The following is a 24353-nucleotide window of genomic DNA, read 5'->3' as shown; positions in this document are numbered from 1 at the left end:
TATATATATATATATATATATATATATATATATATATATATATATATATATATATATATATATATATATATATAATATTATATATATTATATTTAGATAAATAGATAGATAGATATAAAATGCATCTGCGGAGGGTTCCACTGAGTGTGTGTGTACCTGTGATGTTGAGATTTATACATTTAAAATAATTTAATTAAAATATAATAAAATGCTCTATGTATAATACAATACGTAATACAAAATTAATAAAATATAATAAAAAATGTAATAATAAAAATAATAATGTCTAAATGTATATTTTAATTACTGTGCTTGCTCTAGCTTATTGTACAGAAGATAAAACCATTATTTTATATTTTATTTTACAGTATGTGACTTCACTGGTTTTTATGAAAACAAGATTCTTCATGTTTTTTTGATTGATACACGTCTAGAACATCATCATCTGCATGTCCAGCTGTGCAGATCCGGACTGTGTGTGTGTGTCTGTGTGCTAGCAGCTGAGCGAGGTGAGGTGTGTAAATCGGGCTTTGCTGATGTATGTGTTTGGCATTCTTATGGTAATGGTGTCAGATAGCATGTAATGAATTCATTATACTGCCTTATTGCACCCTCATCTGCAAACAGACAGCCACTCAGGGACATACTGAACGTATGTGTGAGTGTGTGTGAGGTTAGATGAAAAATATTATATGGCATTATCATTCCTAATAAGATAATAATGATCTTGCTTTTGTTTAACCGGGAAATGTTTCATTTTATTAAACATCAAAGCATTTTAATGCTCGACTCTATTTACATTTATATTTAATCAATTCATTTGGTTTCATTTTTCTATGCGTTGGTGTAAAAGGTGATTGTGCAGTGATTTTAGTGTGTTGAGAATCTCAAGTTTCGAGTCGGTTGAGTTTGTGCAGAGGAATCTTGCAGAGAATAAATGATGTACGTGGCATCATGGCTGATCGGCTCGGCCCGCCCTGGTTTCTTCAGTTCTAAAGCACTGGTTGAAACATGAGAACAATGGCACGGCTACAGAAACGTTTAAATAAACATTTGATTTCAATTTCAGCCCAGGAAACTGAGAGGTTCAGTCTCAGGCCTTAAATGTATTCATTTATTTATGTACAGATTAGTAGCGTCAAACACTGAACTGCGTATTGCTGATTATTACGTACTATATATTATTCATTATGATAATGATGATGATGATGATGAGGACAATGGAGGAAAAATAATTTGATGGAGTATTAGGTATGTTTGGAATGTAATACTAGCGCACTGCATAGTATGTACTGTATACTGCAGGGCAATAACCATAGATATTGACAGGAACAAAACCCACCAAATATTCCCATTAGCAGTCAATCTGGATGACATTTTCATAAATTATTACATTTGGTCCACCTCAGAGCTGGATATGTGGTTACATGCTTGCTATACAGCCTATTATTTTTAAATAACACACAAAATGCAATTATAGTTTTGATCAGCTACATTGACCTCATCGTGTGTATGCTGGATTCAAGCCGGTAGTATACATTTTTGCATGCCTTTTTTAAAGTTAAAGCATGTGCATTTTTTACATTTTGGCAGTCTGATCAATAACGAGAAAAAATGTTTGGTTGTCAGAAGATCTCACTGAGTAAGTGGTGCTCATCTTGTAAAAAAAAAAGTTTATTGTGCATTTTAAACCAATTGTTTGTAAAATGGCTTTTGGCAAGCTGATCAAACAATGAATCAAAAAAAAGATTCAAATCAGTCTATTGCATATTCCAGTGGAACCTTTCCATTGCATAGATGTTTTCTTTATAGTGGAAAAAGGTTCTTTAGATTTTTAAATGCTTGTTGCACTTAAAAAAGATTATTTTGAGAACTGTTCAATGAAAATTTCTTTGGGGAACCCAAAATCCCAGGTAACAAATTTAGGTTACATAAACATTGAGGGAACATTGTTTTGAAATGTTCCTAAAATGTTACCATTTTTCTTGGAGTGATTATAACGTTATTTGAAGGTTACAAAAGCGTTGCTTAAAACGTTCTAACTTTATTTTGAGCTAAAATGTTTATTTGTAATATTCTAAGAACATTTTAGCTCAACCTTTAAAGAACTTTCATCAAGGACAAATAACATCTGGAGAACACTCTGAGAATGTTGTTCTAAGAATGTTTTCATTACGAGAACGTACAAAACCCAAAATCCCAGGTAACAAATTTAGGTTACATAAACATTGAGGGAACATTGTTTTGAAATGTTCCTAAAATGTTACCATTTTTCTTGGAGTGATTATAACGTTATTTGAAGGTTACAAAAGCGTTGCTTAAAACGTTCTAACTTTATTTTGACCTAAAATGTTTATTTGTAATATTCTAAGAACATTTTCGCTCAACCTTTAAAGAACTTTCATCAAGGACAAATAACATCTGGAGAACACTCTGAGAATGTTGTTCTAAGAATGTTTTCATTACGAGAACGTACAGCAAATATGAACAACTTTATAAGAACGTTCCATAAACCTTATTTTAAAGGCCTGTTCACACCAAGGACGATAACTATAAAGATAACGATAAAGATATAGTTCTAAAAATCGTTCTCAATATTAAAGAATAGCAGAGTTCACACCACAGCTGTAACGATAAAGGCACAGAGAAACGATATGGTTGCAATCACTTTCAGAACGATTTTTTTTCCAGCTGATGAACGATAAAAACATTGACAGCCAATCAGAATCAATCCTGCCATAATGAGCTAGAGTTTAAAGGCCTGTTCACACCAAGGACGATAACTATAAAGATAACGATAAAGATATAGTTCTAAAAATCGTTCTCAATATTAAAGAATAGCAGAGTTCACACCACAGCTGTAACGATAAAGGCACAGAGAAACGATATGGTTGCAATCACTTTCAGAACGATTTTTTTTCCAGCTGATGAACGATAAAAAACCAACAGCCAATCAGAATCAATCCTGCTGTGACGAGCTCAAGAGTTTAAAGCGGAAGATGCGCGTGTGCTTATGCCGAGTTCACACTGCACGATTTTAGCCCGATTTTTCACTCGCCGACAGGTTTTGCGAAATCGCCGACAAATGCCCGAAATCGGAGGCAAATCGGTGCTCGTTCACGCGAGTGACAATCACGCAGTGTAAATAATCAAATACTCGATCTGAGGGAAAATATTTGGCATGCTAAATATCTGGAGCTGTCGGCGATTCACAATCACGCTGTGTGAAATGAGTTCTGACTGAAAAACACATCGGCGATGACCTACAGCCAATGAGAGACCAAGAAACAGGGCAGCGGGAAGTTCGGGGAGAAGTTATATGAAACGTAGTTTGTGGACCAGTGTTGCCAAATCCGCTATTGCCGCCGGTTGTTTTTTATGTCAGCAGGTTGAAGCGACCCCAATAACATGATATTTAGGCCCTGGAATGTGAATTGTACCAGGAGAACCCCGCCAAAAAAATTTGTATTTTACCCCCCGAATGCGATTTTTACTGGGGGACCCCCTCGAAAGCAATTGGGCTATTTTCAGGCTAGGTTTGATTAGTAATTGGGCGGGGTTTGTAGCGAAAACCTGGCAACCCTGCACCAGACAGAGCTATCGGCGATTCTTCCTATTGTAAAGTCATGCAGTGTGTAACCTCCTGTCGTCGTTCCATCGTGCAATGTGAACACAGCAGCAACTGAATGCTACCCCAGATAGTCCTTCAGTGTGAAACCAACAGTGATGCAACGTCTTTGAAAATTGTGCAGTGTGAACTCGGCATTAGAGTAAACAGAAGATATCGTTGGCTGGTGTGGACGATTATATCGTTAGCTTTATAGTTATCGTGCTTGGTGTGAACGGGTCTTTAGAGTAAGAAAGTCCAGTAGTTCATGTTCGAGTAGGCCTCTCTACACAAACACTCACTCACACAGAATCTCCGTCCCTCTTGCTCTGCATGGCTTCATATTTCTCCATTACGCAGGATTTTAAACACCTCTTGTACTCCTATTAGAGAAAAAAGAAGCCGAAGAAGAAGAAGTTCTGCACTATTTATCCCGTCAGACTATCAATCACCGTCGCTCTCGCTGCCCCGTCTTGGGCGCAAAGACAGCGCTCCGCGGCCAGCCATTTGTCAAAACGGCCCCGGAGGCTACGCATGGCTGTGTCCGCGGAGGACGGCCTGTCGTCGGGCCGATGTGGATGAACGAAAGCACTATGCAAATTAGCGGCTAATCTGTGGCGGAACACAGGCGCGCCAGGCTTGCAGGTTCCATTACTCCTCTTTAGCTCAGTTGATTATGATTAAACTGATGCCTGCCGATCGGTTTTAACCCTTTTGCCCGCCAAAAAAATCTTGCCTATTTTGTTGCGTTGGGCTAATTTTTCTGTTCTAAATCTTTCAATTGCATTTCAGTAAATTCATCTTCCTGTCATTCCATTCCAACATTCCGTAGCCATTCAAATTCAAATTCTAACTAATCAATTTAAAGGTAGACAATTCTTAAATTCTGAATTGGTATGAACTGCTGAATGTGCAAATCAAAAGTCAGATATCAGAAATAGGCCAAATACTTTACATGCCCAAACTGTTCCTTTTAAAATGAAAATGACTCTTGTCGGGCCAAGTGAAGTTTCCCATCAGAAGCTATAAGATAATGATTAATGGACTGTGTGTTCTACAGACTGTGAAGCCGCAGATCTTGGCTGCCATGAGCAAACTACCAACGCCTGAGCCCAGCTGGTGCTGAACAGACCCCCAGCAGCACGCTTTTCGAGTGGGCCATTAAAATGTGGCTTGTTCTTATTTAATCCCCGTGTGTATGAAGGCCGCATACCCTGTCCTACCGCCAGCGCACCACATGAACCAAGCAGTCCCTAGACAGAGGGCAAGTCCTTCTTAACACACCCAGCTAGGACAGCGGTCAGCCATTAGTATCCCTCAACCAGCCTAATCGCGCCAGTGGGCATCCTGGCATCCGCCGCTTCTCTGGCCATGGTTCCTGTTCAACTGCTGCCAGAGCCTGCACTGGTGAGTGTTACTTCTCAAATAAACAGGACGGAGAGCCTGCCTTCTACTGGCAGGTTGTGGAGTTGTTTTCTTTCTTTCTTTCTTTCTTTCTTTCTTTCTTTCTTTCTTTCTTTCTTTCTTTCTTTCTTTCTTTCTTTCAACAAAAGTAAATCTATTTCATAATATATATAATTAAATAAAGTATAATTTTATAACTGTCTATAGATTAATATAAAAACTGCTGCCAGAGCCTGCACTGGTGAGTGTTACTGTGTTACTAAACAGGACGGAGAGCCTGCCTTCTACTGGCAGGTTGTGGAGTTGTTTTCTTTCTTTCTTTCTTTCTTTCTTTCTTTCTTTCTTTCAACAAAAGTAAATCTATTTCATAATATATATAATTAAATAAAGTATAATTTTATAACTGTCTATAGATTAGGATAAAATAGGAAATAATCTAATGGAAATTTTAAAAATATATTTATTTAATTTAAATGTGTCAATTTTTATATTGTGTTATTATATATTTAAATAATATAAAATAAAAAAAACTGTCACTATATATTCATTCATTCAATCAATTTTATTTAAAATGTTTGTGCATCTTGTAACATTTCTGGCAAGGTTTTTGAGATGTACCTCTAAGCTCAGTAGTATTTATAAACAAGAAAATAATCTAAAAAGACAATGATGATGATGATAATTCAATAGGGGGGAAAACAGCAGCAAAACAGCTTCGGTACAACAAACTCAATACTGACAATAATAAAATGACAGCATACAGTATATTTGTACACACATGTGAACCTTATATGCAGAAAGGACATATAATATCATATCATATAATTGCCTCTGTATATATGTTTATATATTGATATAAAAAAATCATAATTTGGGGAAGAGAAATATATAACATATATATATGTTATTATTATTAAGGGCCATTAAGGGCCTTATAGGCAAGTAATAATATTTTGTAACTTATACAGAGCTTAATAGGTAGCCAGTGCAGAGACTGTAAAATTGGGGTAATATGATCATATTTTCTTGACCTGGTAAGGACTCTAGCCGCTGCATTTTAGACTACCTGTAGCTTGTTTATTGAAGATGCAGGACAACCACCTAGCAGTGCATTACAATAGTCCAGTCTAGAGGTCATGAATGCATGAACTAATTTTTCTGCATCAGAAACAGGTAACATGTTTCGTAGCTTGGCAATGTTTCTAAGATGGAAGAATGCTGTTTTTGTAACATGGGAAATATGATTTTCAAAAGACAAGTTGCTATCTAATATAACACCCAGATTTTTGACTGTAGAGGAAGTAACCGTACATCCGTCTAGTTGCAAATTGTAATCCAAGAGATTCTGTGTACTGTCTTTTGGTCCAATAAGTAATATATCTGTCTTATCCAAATTTAATAGGAGAAAATTATTGGTCATCCAATCTTTTACATTTTTAACACACTCTGTTAGCTTAGATAATTTAGAAGTTTCATCTGGTCTTGTTGAGATATATAGTTGAGTATCATCAGCATAACAGTGGAAACTATTCCCATAATTTCTAATAATATTACCAAGGGGCAACATGTATGTCGAAAACAGCAGAGGACCTAGGACAGATCCTTGTGGCACTCCATATTTTACTGGTGATATTTGAGATGACTCCCCATTTAAATGAACAAAATGGTAGCAATCGGACAGGTAGGATCTAAACCATCTTAAAGCCTGCCCTTGAATACCTGTATAGTATTCTTTACAGTATTCTGTATAGTATAGTAATTTTAAAGTAACAATTATTAGTTGTGCATATGATTTTTTAAATATATATATATATATTTAATTGTTAGAATGAACAGAGAAGAAAAAGCAGCCAAATAGTGTCCTGCATCTATTACCTGAGAGAATAAAATAAAATATAAGATAGTTGTATTTTGAACATTTGACTCGTATATTGTAGTATAAACAGCAGTTTTTAAGATACTGTCACGATGCGGAATCGGTTGTCGTCCACTATGACACACTACACGAGCTGAAACGATGAAATCTTGCGTCCCGACGCCCATTGTCGTTTACGAATCCTCACGACACCCTACGTCAAGCAAATCGGTGTAAAATCGGGCTAAAATCGTGTAGTCTGAACTACATTTGTGTCGCGGCGCGCCGCATGTACGGCAGAGAACATAACTGGGTTTCTATTTGCTTTTGTCTCGCGCCACTCGCGTCTGGTGTAGACACGTTGTTTTGGTATTTGTGAATCTTAAGTATATTCATCATTTGCTTTACGTACCTGGCACTGGCAGTATTTTCACAAGCTTGTAACTTAACGTTACATGCTTAGAGCAGAACCATGCATCGTTCATTTATATTTCTCCATGGCTCCCTGCAATACAACTCTGATTCTTCAATCGCGCCATCTAGTGGTCTGTTATTGATACAACCACAACTGCTACAACTGATAACGGAGAGCTAAAGCGGTTACTGCGAGTCATGTTGAGGTTATTAAAATATGTCAAATTAATATTTTGCATTCATTTATTTACTTATCAGGCAAGTGGCCACATGATACGAGGGAAAATTACACAGTGTAGTCTTTATCCCAAAATCTGCTGACTGTACACTATCCCTCAGCCTTTCTGCGCCCCCCTTGTCATAGCTCTGCGCCCCCCCTAGGCAAGCGCCCTCCAGTTTGGGAACCACTGCTATAAGGTGACATTTCAGCACTTGACAAAAGGATGGCGACTCCTAAGTAGCCCTTAAAGCAGGGCTACGTGCGATTGTGTTAAGTGCATTTTTGGGAAACGCACGTGAAACAATAACAAATGATCGTAAAAGAACTTGTAGAAAACGCTCTTAAGCGCTAAGATCAATCGTTATCGGGAAACCCAGCCCTGTTTGGTTGTCCTAGTCATGTGTCTTGTTTCTCATTGGTTGGTTTATGTCATGTGACCCTTATTGCTTGCTATAAGTAGCCCTCATGTAGCCTTTGTCTCTTGTCATGTATTGAATGTATTAACCTCTGTTTGGTGAGTTGTTTCATGTCTGTAGTCAAGTCAAGTGAAGCCAAGTCAAGTCGAGCCTTTGTGTTTTGTTTGGATTTTTGGATTTCTCTCTGTATAATAAATCTGCACTTGGATTCATCTACAACTTGCTGTTCAGTGGACCATCATTACAGATACGTTAAATGCTATATATTTATATTTAAAATATATATATTAAATAGGAACGCATCATATGTAATATACATGACAGTCTTAAAAAGAAAGAGAAAAAAAATCAGTTATTAAAACAATCTCTGTTGATTGCATTCCTAACATCCCTTTTATTGCATCTTAACCACGAACTAATGTAATATCAAAAGCTGATCCTGTCATTAATCCTTTACACGCAAGTATATATAGCTATTGTTCTGTGATGCTGATGTCACATTGCTCTGTTTATTCAGGCAGCAGAGGGAGGAGGGGCCTGATGTGTGTCTGTGTGGCTGCAGGAGGGAGGAGTAACGCACCTGTGAATCTACACCTGGCTGCCAGAGAGAACGAGAAGGACAGCCAAGCTGGAGGAGAGACAGAAGAGAAGAGATAGACAGAAACTCACTGAAATCTGTAGAAAAAAAAGAGGGTCCTATAGGGCGATGACCTCACCTGCTGGACTCAACTGGACAGAGAACTGAACCGAAGGATAGTGACCCCTCTAACACAGATAACAACCGCCTCAACGGACATACATTCACCTGCACAGGTGAGAGGGGCTTTTTACTGGGATTCAATGGCTGGGAAAACTCTTTAAACTCCTTGGAACATCATCCAGTTACAATTAGTTTCATATTAATTAGTTGACCGATAAAATTACTGTGCAAAATGCAGATCAAAGGAAAGTAATATTGAGTTCTAGAAAAATAAATGAATTGATCATAAGGAAATTTATAGTAAGTTCCATAGAAAAAAAGCGTACTGATAGCTATAGAAATTTTAATGACCTTTGGACAGAGACACATTTGATTACACATTCATAGCAAACAGTGAACCTTCATCACTGACTAATCATGCACAATGAGGAGCCTGAGATGAGTGTGCGTGTGCGTGTGCGTGGATTATTGCAATCAAGTGAACACTTTGAAATGCAAAACATTTCTTTCAGTTGTGTCAACAGTACAAGTTCAGCAGGCACCATGAGCATCTTTTGAATGGACTTATCCTGACAAAATCATTGCATTGGGAAGGAATCCAGTGAATTGAAATGAAGAGATAACTGCTATAAATGATTCTCTTAGTCCAAAATTTGTGAGATATTCCTAGTAGAATATGAGTTGTCTAATTCAAGTGTACAAATACGAGAAGAAACAAGTGTCGTTATGAAATTAAATGCGAACGTTATGGAGTCTAGTGCCTCTGCTGCCTGCTTTATTTTGTTTACCATGTGCTTATTTGTATTCACACACAAAGTTCCCTTCTCCCATTAATGAAAACTTTCAGTTTTGTTTCTACTAGACAAATAATCTCACATGTCTAATAATCTCCTCTACAGTTTCGCAAGAGATCTCTCAAATGTCTCAAACTCGACTCAGATGTGCTAAAAAGTCTAAAATCTGCAATCAAAAGTCACAGAATTCAATATGAATTCAGAAATTTCCAGTTCTCTCAAAAGCAAATTATCTGTGCTGTACTATCCACATTCAGTTTATACAGCTGTATATTTGTACTATCTCAGTTGTCAATCGATGTTGAAAAGACATCAGTTTGATGTTAAAAAACAGGTCAAATATGCTAATCAAAATGTCAAAGACTTGACATGACACTGATTTGATGTAAATTGAACGTCAAACATAAATGAATTCTTGAAGTCTTGACTAATATTTGAGGTCAAAAATGATATCAAGGTGCCCACTAGGACAGATCAGCAACTGTCATTCATGTGTATATTTTTTATTTCTGAATGATTTTTTTGAGAAACATCATAGATATTTAAGATCTCCAAATGGTCTCCTAAACTTTAAAAGAGCAACTTCCGAGCAGTAAAATGTTCCTCTGGGGAAGCTTGGGACCAATTTCTTTTTCATCCTTTTTTCCTGCCTTTATTTTAATGTTATCCCAAACTTACACTCTTTTTGAAATAGGTGTTAAATAGTGTAAAACAACATGAAAATAAACCTGAACTAGGCACCAATGCACATTTTGGGCCTGTAAGATGGGTCAAACACAAGAATTTTTTTTCTGCAGTTCTTCTGATCACCACAATTCCTGTCATTTGCACTACTTTTACTCACTGGTATGTACCACAACTCCCTCGCAGTGTGACAGTTCTCAGAGCGAAGCTCTCCGAGGACCTCCAGTTAACACCTGATTTTTTTTCCAACCATGCACCGACAAAATAATTAATTAATCAAGATGTCTACAGAGATTTCTACCTCTCGTGGGAGCTTCTGTTGAAACTAAATGTACTTTGTGTCGTTATTACTGTGATGCCTGTAATAAATTGAAACACTTTTGCAAGAAATTAACGCTGCCCGTAATTCGCGTGACAAGACAAATCAGAAGTTTGACTTTCCGAAGCCATTGTTTTCTCTACATTATCGTGATCTGTCAATCTTATCAAATCTTTGAATAATCAGCACACAGTTCCTGATGGCCATTGACATGTTCCCGGAAAGCACTGGCCTTTCCATCTGAACAATGATTTCCTTGACCCTTATCATTATTTTTATCTTCGTATGAAAACCACATGCATAACAGTATGAAGTGCTATAAGATCATGTGTTTTGCTTAAAAGTTCCCCTAGCATGCGAAGAGAAACCTTCCTTATCTGAATCCTGGTAAAACCATGATATTTCCCATTGTAGGGCTGGCCTAATTTTAGTGCATTGGGGTGCATTAATATTACAGGCCATTTCAAAATCGATATTTGTATTATAAATCATGATTTAAACTACAGTTGCAAGCAATAAATTGGCCAAAGAATTCAAGACTGTATGTAGTTTAGTAAGTGTTGACATCACTTTTTTAACATTGAAACCAAATACTTTTAAAGTATGCACTTATAGCTTTTCAAAATATAAAATCATTTTACATAATTTTTCAAAGTTTTCAGTCATTCTACTTCAAAACTAATTATTTGTGAAAGTTATTAGCAATTTCCGCCTAAAAAGTTTCAACGCAAATCCCACACCATTTTTCTTTTTCAGTGTAATGAAAAATGCTTTATTGTTAAGGCCCTCCTTTTATAAGGTTAAAAGCGGTTAAAAAACAAGGCTGTAAGGTTGAAAGGGAGCTGCATGGCACCACCTGATCTCTGTTTGCTCCCGTGAACATAAAAGCAGGAGCAAGAGTCAAAGCCCTGAGAGAGAGTGAACAGAAATTAGCATACTGTATGAAAATGAGCACTCTGTTTCTAAGCAACAGAGCCAAGCCTTTCCAAATGGATATTACCATGCTACAGCAGTTTTGTGTGAATCTGAGTGTGGGAGTTTATTTTCACATTTCACAGCAGGCTGATTCAGTTCGAGATATGATAATGGACAGTGAAGCAATAAAGGTTTTCCAGGATATCAAAAAGTAGCCCAGAGTGTTTGTTTTATTGCTGCCGTTGTGTGTGTGAGTGTGCAGCAAACCTCAGAATATGACACGGAGCTTCATTTGGACATTTCCGCCATGTGTGCTGTATGTCGAAGGCGTGCTCGCTTTTAGTGTAAAATCACATGAATTAATGAATCATGTAAAATCCATTTGTAGTGTGAGCAAAGCAGCAATACTCCAAACATTAGGGCTAAAATGAAACATTCAGACCTGAGAAGTGAAGTCCAAGAGGTCAGATGTTATAATGAATGTGTTCAGTTTGTGGCCTGCATGGAGACCGTGATCAGAGAAAGATTTACACATTTCTGCAGAATTATTTTGGCTAATGTGAATGCTCTTTTAGCTCAGTGTGATGTTTTGCCACTTTATTAGGTCAGTTTAACTAAATTATAAATTAGATAGTGACATTAATATACAGATTTATGTACATTATATATACAATATAATTCAAAAGTTTGGTGTCAGAAGGATTTCTCTCTTTTTTTTAAAGAAATGTCTATTTTTTATTTATGAAGGACACATTAAATTGATTAAAAATGACAGTCAATTGTTACAAATAATTTATATTTGAACTAAATTCTGTTATTTTAAACTTTATATTCATTAAAGAATCCTGGAAAATTGTATCAGCGTTTCCACAAAAATATTAATAAGCCCAAATGTTTTTAACTTAATTATAATAATTATAATAAATGCTACTTGAGCAGCAAATCAACATTTTAGAATGATTTCTGAAGCATCATGTGACACTGAAGACTGAATGATGCTGAAATTCAGCTTTGCATAAAATGTAATAATATTTCACAATATTAAGATTTTTACTGTATTTTCAAGTGTGCATAAATACATTTACTGCCCCAAATGTTTGAACCATAGTGTGTATCATCAATATTATTAACTTATACATGAAAATAAAACACTCTATAATTTAACATTAGTATGGTCTACATTTAGCATTTCCATCCTCCTAGCATATAGCTGCAGTGCAGCGTGTGTGAAATTTGAGGCCTGTAACCGAAGCTCTACAGCTTAAAACATTGCATACCGCCACCATATGGTGCTTATTGAATTACACTAAAAAATTAATTAGCGGCTGCCCCTTATAATGTGAGACCCAGATCTTACATTAGCATTATCTCACACCCTCAGGGCTCAGCTTACACATTATGACCATTCCTATTACTTATGTTCAAATTGAACAAAAAGCAATATGTTTATAATTAATTCTCCTTATTTAGGCCTATGGTGTTTAGTCACAAATATAACACTCTCATATATATATATATATTTCATTCTGTCTCCCTCGCAGAGCTATCAAAGTCTGTTTTCATCTAAATGGCAACCGCAGAACCTGCACCAGCCTGGTGGAAACTGACTTTCCTGCGCAAGAAGAAATCAGAGCCGAAAGTGTTGTACGAAATCCCTGGAGACCACAGCAGCAATGCCGGGGAGACGCTCGGGACACCCGACGCAGCTGCGGACAGCCAGTTTAACGCCCGCTTGGAGCGCATTGTGGACAAAACGGCGACAAAGGGACGCCATGTGAAAGTCTCACATTCGGGCCGGTTTAAAGAGAAGAAGAGAATCCGCTCTACGCTAGCAGAAAACCCTGACCTGTTCCCTGAGGCAGAAACGGCAACTAATGAGAATAATAAAAGTGGAAAATAGAGTCTCTGTGTGAACATATATAGAGTCACTGTGCGTGAAGCAGTTCAAGAGGGCCTTGGTCTATGCAGCACTCTTCCATTGATGTCCTCTGCAGTTTACAATCACCTGAGGTTGAGCCTAAAGCAAGAAAAGGAGCGCTGAATTAGTGACTGATCTATACTAATGTTTAGGAACAAAGACAGGCACAAACCCAAAGATCAGGTTTCTTCACAGATACGCACGGCAGGACTGCATTGTGCTCGTCTGATGAAAGGCTGACAGCTAGCAAATGTTTAGCCAAGAGAAATCCACTGAGAGAGAATCAAATCAATCATATCTCATCACAAGATATCAATAATGTTTTGATTATTTTAGTTTCCTGTTTTTTTTTTATATATATGGCGAAAACTACAATTGCAGCTACAGCACTTTTGATTCAATAGGAATATTACCAGCAATAATATGCTATTATATTAAAAGATCATATAGAGACGTTTATTCCACATTTCTAATATATTGCAGTTATATTAAAATATTGTTGTTATTATCATTATTTTAAAAAAGTCTTAATGTGACAGCTTTTAACCACCAACTAGACCAAAATATCTGTTTTAAATAAATGTGCCTGTGTTGCTTTGATCTTGCTTTATACTTATTGTGTTTATAAAATGTAATCTGAACATGGTGGGGATTTTCCATTTTAATTATTGTGTTTTTTTATGTTGAAAGTAATTGTCAAATGTTTGCACACGGCCTAACTGTTTGCTTAGCTGGGATTTTAAACTGAATTTTGTACAAAATTGTGTTGTTTTTAAATAGATTTCTCTAGAAAATAAATGAATACATTCAGGATGGGAGCTGTCTTTTATTGTGTATCTTTCTTTGTTCAGATGCATCACTGAAATAGGATCACTAAACTTATGTGTAAACAAACTACGCACATTCCTGCTTTTACCGATGACTGGCTGTTCAGATTCTCTATTGTTTCTACCTGAGCTTAATACAGCTTATTTCGTCCCTTTATTCACTATGTTCCACCAGCTAGAGTAAGGCTCTTTCCTTTCCTTTGTCTTTTTTCCATAACAATAATTCCAGTAAACACAACTGAGGAAAAACTAGTTTAATTTTTGTCCAGCAGAGGCCAATAGAGCCAACACTACATACGGGGAATGTGGACAACCTTCCCTAAAATGACTCATGCTCTGCTTTCATGTATGTTTTGATAGACTTTGTGCTCACGACACATGTGTTTGTCAATCTATCGACTGATAGACAAATACAATGTTGATATCTATTTGATGCCAATAGTCGGGCTCTGATTATATTCTTTACAACACCGTGTCGAATAACAATATCATTCGTTTTCAACATTTGACATAATCAAAAAGACTCCTAATCACAAAATATATCCGAATAGATATGAAAAGTTGTAATACTTATGTTTTATATTCACAACGAATGATACAAATTTACTAAAAACGATGGGTCTATACGCTGTCTGCGCCCAGTAACACAAAACAAAGCGCTCTGGCGGAAGGATATGTCTGAGCGGCGCTGCGGCCCTATATCAACATGAACTAAACGTCATCAGCTGCACATCGCTTCTTGTCCCGGCTGATTTTTTGTTGACACCCGAGCGTTTGTGCTCTTCGCCGAAATGGCCGTGTGATCTGCAGCCTGTAGACAGCGCGCAAACTCCTCAGTGCATCAACATAGTGCACTGGCTCAGTACATTTATTCCAAAATGGCGTAAGTATACTTTAAATTGTTTTAGTCTTACAGTGTCATGTTGTTTAGACAGCCGGCGAGGCGGAAGTGCACAATTAAAGTTATTACATTATGACCATACGTGTTTTAGGCTCTCTCTTACGTGTATATTGGGGATTTATTCATTTTAATAGATGTAGTATAATGTTTCGCGTGCGAATAATATCGTGACAGCCGTCTGGAGCTTAGCGCGCCATATGTCTGATCGACAGCGACAACATCAATCGACGGATTTGTAGTCATTTCTGTTTTAAAATGTACCATAATGTCTCTGTTGTCTGTAGGGGATTCCTTTTGAATAAGCCTGGTAATGTTGTACTCAAGTTAACAAGAGTTGAGACAGTTTATTTGACTTCTCTTTGTCGCCGCGTGCTCTTCATAAAATGGCGCACGTTCCTGAAAAGGGAGCGGCCAGCCCTGAAATGGCGGTGTCCCCCCCATACAACAGCGCATCGCAGTGTCTTTCTCCGGAAATTACATTTTCGTTTCATTTTAATATCTTCTTAAATCCAATGAGCTTTTTGCCTCTGGTAAATTGGAGTTGAGCGTTTATAAATAGAACCTAGTCTGCTGACTGTAAGTGATACAAAGTGTCACGTGGTAGATGCCCATATTTGGGTAGAAGTGTAGGGTGTGGGTAGATGATGTCATTGTGCGTCAGGAATAACTAATGAGGCTTTATTATTTCATATTTGATTGTTTACATTTGAGTTAAATTTGCATTTATTGTTATGTAAGAGATTAACTACTTTTCATCTGATTTTGCAGGTCCCTTGTGGCAACTCTGACCTTTGCTGTACCTGACAGCACGAAATTATTCGAATTCTCAGTAGAAGACTCCCTTATTCCACTTGAAATAGACAGCCATGTCTTTGATGAGCTCACGGTTTGGCCAGGACGAAGTGTCACGTGGTAGATGCCCATATTTGGGTAGAAGTGTAGGGTGTGGGTAGATGATGTCATTGTGCGTCAGGAATAACTAATGAGGCTTTATTATTTCATATTTGATTGTTTACATTTATGAGTTAAATTTGCATTTATTGTTATGTAAGAGATTAACTACTTTTCATCTGATTTTGCAGGTCCCTTGTGGCAACTCTGACCTTTGCTGTACCTGACAGCACGAAATTATTCGAATTCTCAGTAGAAGACTCCCTTATTCCACTTGAAATAGACAGCCATGTCTTTGATGAGCTCACGGTTTGGCCAGGACGATATGGAGGTCCTTCTTTGGGACCCATCATCACCGATGGCTGACCCTCTGGGGTCCTTCCTAGATAAAGATGAGGAGGTTCTTCCTCTCGAAATTACATTTTCGTTTCATTTTAATATCTTCTTAAATCCAATGAGCTTTTTGCCTCTGGTAAATTGGAGTTGAGCGTTTATAAATAGAACCTAGTCTGCTGACTGTAAGTGATACACAGTGTCACGTGGTAGATGCCCATATTTGGGTAGAAGTGTAGGGTGTGGGTAGATGATGTCATTGTGCGTCAGGAATAACTAATGAGGCTTTATTATTTCATATTTGATTGTTTACATTTGAGTTAAATTTGCATTTATTGTTATGTAAGAGATTAACTACTTTTCATCTGATTTTGCAGGTCCCTTGTGGCAACTCTGACCTTTGCTGTACCTGACAGCACGAAATTATTCGAATTCTCAGTAGAAGACTCCCTTATTCCACTTGAAATAGACAGCCATGTCTTTGATGAGCTCACGGTTTGGCCAGGACGATATGGAGGTCCTTCTTTGGGACCCATCATCACCGATGGCTGACCCTCTGGGGTCCTTCCTAGATAAAGATGAGGAGGTTCTTCCTCTCGGAGGCACTGAATCGCCCCTCTCATCGTTTTCCTCCTCTCCACTTCCCTCTCTCTCCCCACCCTGCACTCCTCCCTCCCTTCAGAGGGGGGAGAAGGCTGGGCTCAATCAACTGTCCCTGTCCTGGTTCTCCTCAGATGAGCTGTGCCAAGATAATGGTGGCGGAGACGGCAGTAATGGTAAGGTGTAGCAGTTTATTCAGAAAATACCTGCAGTGCTGTTGTTTCAGCATATTGATAGTTTGAGCAGTCAGTCATTTAACATGTTTTTTTTTCTTTCTCTCAGATCATTCATTCAGTGAAATGGATTGGATGACAGAGCGAATTGATCTAAGTGAGTTCGATCTGGAGTCTTTGATTGACTCCTATGATTCCGAGGATCCGCCCAGTTCTCCTGAGGAACTCATTGCTTCTCTGGAGTCACAAATAGACCTGGAGTCCCAGCCTGTAGCTTCTAACAATACCCCTTCACCCTCTCCCCCAGTGTCTGTCCCTGAAATTGATCAACTTTCCAACCTTGCATTCACTTTGAATACTCCAGTTTCTACTGCATTCATTCCCTCAATACCCTGTGAAGTGTCAGATTCCTTCTCTGTAGTCCCTGAGCCCCAGGCCGAGCTTGAGATAAAGTCTGAACCGGCCTCCCCAGTCCCATCACCTTCCATCCTTCCACCCGAGTCCCCTACTGACACCCTTGAGCTTGGTTGCGAGGTGGACATAGCTGAAGTGCAGAGTCCAACCCCGGTTGAGATGCGGGTGCCCAAAATTATCCTGTCCCTCTCCCCAACCCGCATAGTTCTTGTACTTGCTCCCAAAGAGGAGGCTAATGTGATGGCGACCCATCCAGTTGAGGTGGTTGTGGATAATCCCCCAAGTCCAACCTCCCCCGACCCACAAACCCCAGCCTCTCCCCTGTCTCGATCTTGCAGGGTGAAGCCATACCCTACACCTGATTCTAAGCCCACCCAAAATCAGCAATCAGAGTCGCCTTCCCTCACAGGAAGAGTGAAGTCAGCCAGTGGCTCAAAGGTTGTGGTCGAGAAGAAGCTGAAGAAAATGGAGCAGAACAAGACTGCGGCGACCCGCTACCGACAGAAGAAGCGTGCAGAGCAAGAAGCCCTTCAGTCAGAGTGTGCAGCTCTGGAGGAGAGGAATGAAGAGCTGGCAGAAAAAGCAGAATCACTCAATAAAGAGATTCAGTATCTGAAAGAGCTAATGGATGAAGTCAAGAGGGCAAGAGAGAGCAGGAATATGAAGTCGTAGAAAGAAATGGACACAAGAGGCTTGAAGCTGAGAGAAATGGACGGTTTCAGCATAGTCTGAAGTGCAGAATACTAGGGATGTTGGTCCTAAAAGATAGTGTTTCTTGAAGGGTTGAATAAATAACTCTTTTGATTCTTCCCCAGTGACTTAGTAGAAATGGCTTCCTTTTTAGCATGTCAGCTATCAGTAAAGCCTGAAACTTTTACAAGTGTGTTTTTATCTTGTGTATCTCAATGTTTGCACAGTATCGTGTATTTTTGATTGTCTTGACATTTCCTAATTGATATTGTGCTGTATAAATGCCCGATATTTAAACTTTCCTTCTGTCTTTATTCATAGAAATGGTATGGTGTGGACTTATTAGATTATATATTGACCGTCTATGGGCCTTTCACCACTTATCAACTAACTTGTGTTATTTGTGTAATAAACATTTTAAAAGATACTTGTATTTCATGGGTCCTTTCATGATGAAACTGGAGCAGAAATTAGCTTTAGTAATTCATAAATTTGTTTTAGACAACCATTCACTACTTCTATAGGTAGGTCATAAGATAAGGATCGAGGATTTAGAATAATGCTTAAAATGATTTAACGTATGAAGTAAATATATTTAGTCCAAGGCAATTTCCATTATACTAATAACACGAATCAGTGTTTATGACCAAGGACAACTTGCTGGCAGAAAATAGATGTGGGGTTTTGGTTTTAAGAATTTCTTTCCATTTCAATGGTTTTCACAAATTGAGAAATTTTAAACTTAAAGTTGTATTTGACAAAAGCACCACTCACTATGGGTGAAAATTATTCTTTCTTGATATGAAGTGAAAAGCATACAAAAGCTAAACTCTTAAGTCATCTGAATGTCTTAAGTCAAACCTGTTGAATATCACCTTTGAGGCTGAAATATTTGCCCAAGCACTTGGGAATTCATAGCATATTAACATACTGTGCCAAAAATGTTCAGACAAGATCATTATTATTATGCAATTGCCATGCCTTGAATGCTCAACACATTGTTAACTATGTGTTTAGGTAGAATACAATGCTGACATCACAGTCGTAAATATGATATGACCTTCTTATTAGTTACCAATCACATCAAATACACAACAAAAAGAAACCCTGAAAGTTCTTAAGGTGCTCATTTGCACATTCATTTCAGTCTGAACAGTTGTATACTCAAGAATCCAGCTCTATTTCAGGTGCACATACTAGACTTTATGATAATACAGTACATTCAATCTACATGTAACTACACTTACCAAATTCGTAAAATGCAGTTTTACTAAATATTATTTGACACTTTAAATTTGCATGAAAAGCTACCAGGTTGTATAAATACTGTAAAATACTGGGCTTAAGAGTTCTGCCATACCATGTGGAAATGGATGGAAACATTTTGGCCGTTTCGTCTGTCTTGTGCCACCATGCGTTTTACATAACTCTAGACAATAATCATCATTGAAACCAGTGCATGCATTTGGCAAGAGTTTCAATATTTGAGTAATGAAAATTACTGTTATTTGTGGTCTCAGTTATTACTGTTATTGGTAGCTCACAGGATTAAAAGGAAACAAGTTTAACCAAAATATGTCAGTAAGTGCTACGTGCAGATAGCAAAGGTGAATGTCCAGTGACGAATTCATAAGGAGCCAGAAATCTAGATTGTACTTCTGTTTGTATGATACGGAATGTCAACATAAGTAGAACATATCCATGAAGTGTCCAGTTCAAATTCAGTTGGACAAACAATTGGATTCAGTGGCATGCACAGACCTCCGGAGGGGCAAGGGCTAAGCGATGTTCCTAGTACACAATCGCGGGGTGGTGGTGGTGGGGGTTTGTCCCCCTCGGTAGAAATCACAAGCACATAGACCGGACTGAAAGGGCACTTTAGCTTCGGCGATTAAAGGGGCAGGGGCCTCCCCCAATTCCTCTATGATTTGCACTTTATATGAGATTGTCCTCACTGCAGAACACAAGATCCAGGGGGCGTGGTTGGATTCAGATCCAACTCCTCCCACCTTACATACACCTAAACCTACCCGTCTCCACCCCCTGATCCCTAAACCCACCCATGTCCAGCCCTAAACTTACCAATCTCCACCCCCTAGATGTGGATCCAACCACGCCCCCTGGATCTTGTGTTCTGCAGTGAGGGGCTACTGCTTTATATCGGCTTCACTGCAGAATGCATCTTCCACTCGTTTCCTCCTCATCTAATTCTTGGTTCACTGTAGAACAAGGATGCAATTATTAGGTTTAAATATACATGAAAAATATTCACATGAACAACTGAATATGTAAGGTGATGTGCAAGCCATTACTGTTAAGGTGTAGAATCTAAAACACTTACATTTGACCGGTAAGAAAGGCTTATGTCCATTTTCTGCTACCATCTCCTCTATTTTTTGCAAGAGTTCAGTAACCTGTGACCTGTCGTTGTTGGCTTTGGTACAGTCCAGCACATGGTAACAGTTCCAGCAATGCTGCATCAGTTTCAGCAGCTCGCCTCCGTCTCTCTGGATATGATCCTCAATTGATGTGCCATACAGCCAGTCGCCACATGAAAACAGCACCAGCGTGTGCTGACACGCCTCCTCGCCAAACATTTCCAAGTGGCTCTTAAGGGCCTGTCTCTTTTTGGGAGTGAGGGTGGAGACCACGGGGATGACCAATAAGAGCGCGTGTGGACCAGGATGGAGTAGCCCTGCCCCCAGTTTGATTTCTCTTCGTATGTTGCTTGGTGTGCGCTGGACGGAGAACCAATCCCAACCTGGTGTGTCAACAACCGTGAGGCGCCGACCAGCTACCAATGCTTGACGGCGGACAGACACCTCAGTGGGGCATCCTGATTCAAACACACGACAGCCCAGTAGAAGATTACCTGCAGAGCTCTTACCTGCTCCACGCCAGCCTACTAACAGCACTCGTAACTCTGTTAAAAAAGAAAAGGTGGGAAATTGCGAAAAATAAGCTTCATATGATCTTAATGCACTTTACATAGTTTAATGGCCCAATCACAAGGATGATAACTACAAAGATAACGATAAAGATATAGTTCTAAAAATCATTCTCAATATTAAAGAATAGCAGAGTTCACACCACAGCTGTAACGATAAAGGCACAGAGAAAAAGTATCATTGGAATCACTTCCAGAACGATTTTTTCCAGCTGATGAACGATACAGACATTGACATCCAATCAGAATCCATCCTGCTATAACAAGCTGGAGAATTTAAAGCTGCAGTGTGCGTGTAACAAACGATATCGTCCACTATTGTGGATGCTAATATCTTTATCTTTATAGTTATCGTTCTTGGTGTGAACAGGGCTTTAGGCAGGGATCCTCAAATCTGGCCCATGAGATCCACTTTCCTGCAGAGTTTAGCTTTAACCCTAATCAAACACACATGAGCATGCTAATCATTGTCTTCAGGATCATTAGAAAATCACAGGTAGGTGAGTTTGATCAGGGTTGGAGTGCAACTCTGTAGCGCATTGGCCCTCCAGGGCAAGATTTGAGGAGGCCTGGTCTAAAGCCCCAGACACACTGCACAATTTTTATGAAAGATTGGCACTGTGAAACAATCGTTGCTCCTAATCATTGGTCCTATGTCGTACAGTGAGACAGGCTCAAAGACGGCTGTTGTCACAGTCTTGTGACCAAAGATAGCCTACGATAGTTTTCTGACAGTGTCAGAAATTCAGCATGATCATCACACAGTGTGTTTGCTGCTACGACCCACGTTTACTGACCAGCCAATAAAAATGCGACATGAAATCAACGCGACATGGCACAAAAACATAAAACCGCTTACCTCAAGCTGTTATCCCTTCCTCTTTTGCCACTTCCACTTTTTTTCAGCACACATAAAAACTCCAACTGCCAAAATGTGATTCATAATGCTCTTTTTGTTTACCACTAGCGTATGCTGATGACGTTTTATTCTTCTATAGTAACATGCATCATAGCGTACGAGTCGGTAGGTGTCATCATCGTACAGTCTACATGCATGTCGTACCCAAGTTTATTAGATCCATGTTGCACAGTGTGGTTTGGAGAGATCTTAAAAGATTGCTAAAATCATGCAGTGTGTACTGTAGAAGGCTTAAGGGGACATTCTGCAATGCTACCACCAAACCAAAGGAAAAAACTGAATGAAATAGACAATAACTCACCTCTTGGTGGAGATCTAAACATTGCTGCTGTTCTCTCCACTTCTGTACCTCTATCCTCTTCTCTTTCATTGTCAGTTTCTTCATCCCCAAATCCAAGGCTTGGCCGCACCATTTCAAAGAACCAGCCTTGATTCTCCTGCACCATCTCCTCCACTTTCTGCAAAAGTTCTGCAACCTGAGCACTTTTGTCCGAGCAGGTGTTATTCAAGGCATGGTACCTACCGCCACACCTTTCCACCAGCCTCTGCAGCGCTGCCCCGCCATCCACAATAAATTCCTCCACACCCATGTCCTGTGGCAACTGGTCCGCACAGGTGAACAAAACCATTGTGTGCCTCCATATCCCCGCTCCCAATGCCCTAACTCGGGCCCAGAGACCTTGCCAGTGGTGTTCGGTGAACGGGACTCCAATGGGAACCACCAGCAGCAGGGCATGAGGACCAGGAGAACATCGATCAATGATGGACTGCTGATTCTCTGAGTCCATCTCATCAGTTGAATCTTCGGTTTCCAGCTTCCATCCAGGGGTGTCGACAATCAGTAGTCGCCAGGTGAGTATGTCTACCCAGTATTGTTGGTCTGTTTGGGAATTGTCAGTAGGGTTTTTCTTCTGGCTCAAGATGGTATTCAGTGTTGAGGTCTTACCGGAGCCCTGACAACCCAGCAACAGGAGACGCCGGATGGATAGAGAAGAGCCCTCTGCTTTTGAGAAATAGAGATGAAAGAGAAAATGATATAGTGAGTGATTGAAACTGCTTGCAGTTCAGTCCATGCTGAGTACATCCACAACACCCTGAGCATCCCTGGAGCATTTACAACTACATCCTGGTAACCTGGTCAGGTTTATATACTACAGTGATGATGATTCCATATAAATTGAAAACTGGTACATGTAGTCTTGAACTACAGTGGGGCAAAAAAGTATTTAGTCAGCCACCAATTGTGCAAGTTCTCCCACTTAAAAAGATGAGAGAGGCCTGTAATTTTCATCATAGGTATACCTCAACTATGAGAGACAAAATGAGAAAAGAAAATCCAGAAAATCACATTGTAGGATTTTTAAAGAATTAATTGGTAAATTCTTCGGTAAAATAAATATTTGGTCCTATGATTGGAAAATAACATTTATATCTGATGGGTAAGAAAGGTTACTGTCCATTCTCTGCTACCATATCCTCTGCAAGAGTTCAGGCATTTATGCCCTGTCTCTGTTAGGTTTGGTACAATCCAGCAGATGGTAAGAGTTCCAGCAATGCTGCATCAAACCTAACCGTTATCCTTATGAGCTCATTTTAATGCTGATCCAGGAACAGAATGAATTACATTTTTGTGGGCATCTGCTTTTATATGATGGCAAACTGATCTAGATACAGCCAAGACTTTCTAGTGTGCATTAGAAATCCCCTGATACACAGGAAGCGCATGTAATACAGAAGGGAAGTGAGTCAGCTGTGTGTGTAGGTGGGATTTGAAAGTGAAAGACTGTCCGGCATACTAGTGAGATGAATTGAAATTAAAGTTTAGTGCCACTTACCAGCATTTAAATCAGAAGAGACTGTAGCCATCTTGTGTCTAGCTGGTGCGTCTCCTCGTCTCGCTCTCTTTCTCCCCCTTTTGCTCTCTCTCTTGCTGTGTAGTCTCAGCAGCCAGTTGCCTGTGCTCAAAACATGTCCTTCTCCCCTCTCATCTCCCTCCTACTCTCTTGCCCTCCCTCTTCAACTGATTTAAAATTATTATACAACACTCTTGCACCCTTTCCCTTTGCTTCCTTTTCACCCTCTTTCTTTCATGAAATGATACATTCAGGGACAAACAGCAGGAGGGAGCTGGGAGAAAGAAGCAACTAGAGAGAAGAAGAGGGATGTAGGGAGGAGTGAGTGAGTGAAAAAAATATGTGGCTTGTGATTGTAATCTTATGAGCACTAGTGGGCTGAGTTTGACTAATATTATACCGTAAGCAGCCTCCCACAATTCTTGGGTAGTAATACATAGTAATTTGTGGGGTGGAGCAAAGGCTGTCATTAGACCAATGAAATCATGGAAGTATCAAGTTTAGCCCTGCCCTCCTGATTCTGCAGTCTGACCTAAACCCAGCAGCACTGAAACACTAG

General features: G+C 39.1%; 4 protein-coding genes across 6 annotated transcripts in view; 3 read left to right on the top strand and 1 right to left on the bottom strand.

Moving 5' to 3' along the window:
- Window positions 1–4189, top strand: part of LOC107585073 (uncharacterized) — a 31978-nt gene extending 27789 nt beyond the window's left edge. Inside the window, exon 12 of the mRNA XM_016271929.1 lies at window positions 3998–4189. Within this exon, the coding sequence (XP_016127415.1) occupies window positions 3998–4189 (192 nt within the window). The remainder of the gene's footprint in view (window positions 1–3997) is intronic.
- A 4212-nt stretch (window positions 4190–8401) lies between these two features.
- Window positions 8402–13710, top strand: prr15la (proline rich 15 like a). Its single transcript, XM_016271944.1, has 2 exons — window positions 8402–8729; window positions 12870–13710. The coding sequence occupies exon 2, from the start codon at window positions 12896–12898 to the stop codon at window positions 13226–13228; it is 333 nt and encodes a 110-aa protein (XP_016127430.1). The 5' UTR covers window positions 8402–8729; window positions 12870–12895; the 3' UTR covers window positions 13229–13710.
- Window positions 13711–15969: 2259 nt separating this feature from the next.
- atf4b (activating transcription factor 4b) lies at window positions 15970–18502 on the top strand. Of its 2 annotated transcripts, XM_016271853.1 has the most exons (3): window positions 15970–16265; window positions 16785–16974; window positions 17081–18502. In XM_016271853.1, the coding sequence occupies exons 1-3, from the start codon at window positions 16155–16157 to the stop codon at window positions 18055–18057; spliced, it is 1278 nt and encodes a 425-aa protein (XP_016127339.1). In that variant the 5' UTR covers window positions 15970–16154; the 3' UTR covers window positions 18058–18502. The 2 variants fall into 2 exon arrangements, with proteins under 2 accessions (XP_016127339.1, XP_016127338.1); XM_016271852.1 differs by lacking the exon at window positions 15970–16265 and having other exon boundaries at window positions 16557–16974.
- Window positions 18503–20176: 1674 nt separating this feature from the next.
- On the bottom strand, window positions 20177–24112 carry LOC107585032 (GTPase IMAP family member 4-like). Of its 2 annotated transcripts, none has more exons than XM_016271850.1 (4): window positions 23777–24112; window positions 22243–22944; window positions 20417–20998; window positions 20177–20294 (listed from the first exon to the last, which is right to left on the bottom strand). In XM_016271850.1, exons 1-4 carry the CDS (start codon window positions 23805–23807, stop codon window positions 20242–20244), a joined length of 1368 nt encoding a protein of 455 aa, XP_016127336.1. In that variant the 5' UTR covers window positions 23808–24112; the 3' UTR covers window positions 20177–20241. The 2 variants fall into 2 exon arrangements, with proteins under 2 accessions (XP_016127336.1, XP_016127337.1); XM_016271851.1 differs by having other exon boundaries at window positions 22243–22941.
- Between the last annotated feature and the right edge of the window lie 241 nt (window positions 24113–24353).

The sequence above is a fragment of the Sinocyclocheilus grahami genome, unplaced genomic scaffold (assembly GCF_001515645.1).
Source record: "Sinocyclocheilus grahami isolate Dianchi unplaced genomic scaffold, SAMN03320097.WGS_v1.1 scaffold66.1, whole genome shotgun sequence".
Lineage (NCBI taxonomy): Eukaryota > Metazoa > Chordata > Actinopteri > Cypriniformes > Cyprinidae > Sinocyclocheilus > Sinocyclocheilus grahami.
This window is presented reverse-complemented; position numbering and strand designations above follow the sequence as displayed.

Coding starts and splice junctions, on each gene's coding strand:
- prr15la (XM_016271944.1), top strand. CDS start 12,896: ATGGCAACCGCAGAACCTGCACCAGCCTGGTGGAAACTGACTTTCCTG.
- atf4b (XM_016271853.1), top strand. CDS start 16,155: ATGTCTTTGATGAGCTCACGGTTTGGCCAGGACGATATGGAGGTCCTT. Junction 16,266..16,784: donor TCCTAGATAAAGATGAGGAG/GTTCTTCCTCTC, acceptor AAAGATGAGGAG/GTTCTTCCTCTCGGAGGCAC. Junction 16,975..17,080: donor TGGCGGAGACGGCAGTAATG/GTAAGGTGTAGC, acceptor TCTTTCTCTCAG/ATCATTCATTCAGTGAAATG.
- LOC107585032 (XM_016271850.1), bottom strand. CDS start 23,807: ATGGCTACAGTCTCTTCTGATTTAAATGCTG. Junction 20,999..22,242: donor GTTTAGATCTCCACCAAGAG/GTGAGTTATTGT, acceptor CTTTTTTAACAG/AGTTACGAGTGCTGTTAGTA. Junction 20,295..20,416: donor GCCTTTCTTACCGGTCAAAT/GTAAGTGTTTTA, acceptor CTTGTTCTACAG/TGAACCAAGAATTAGATGAG.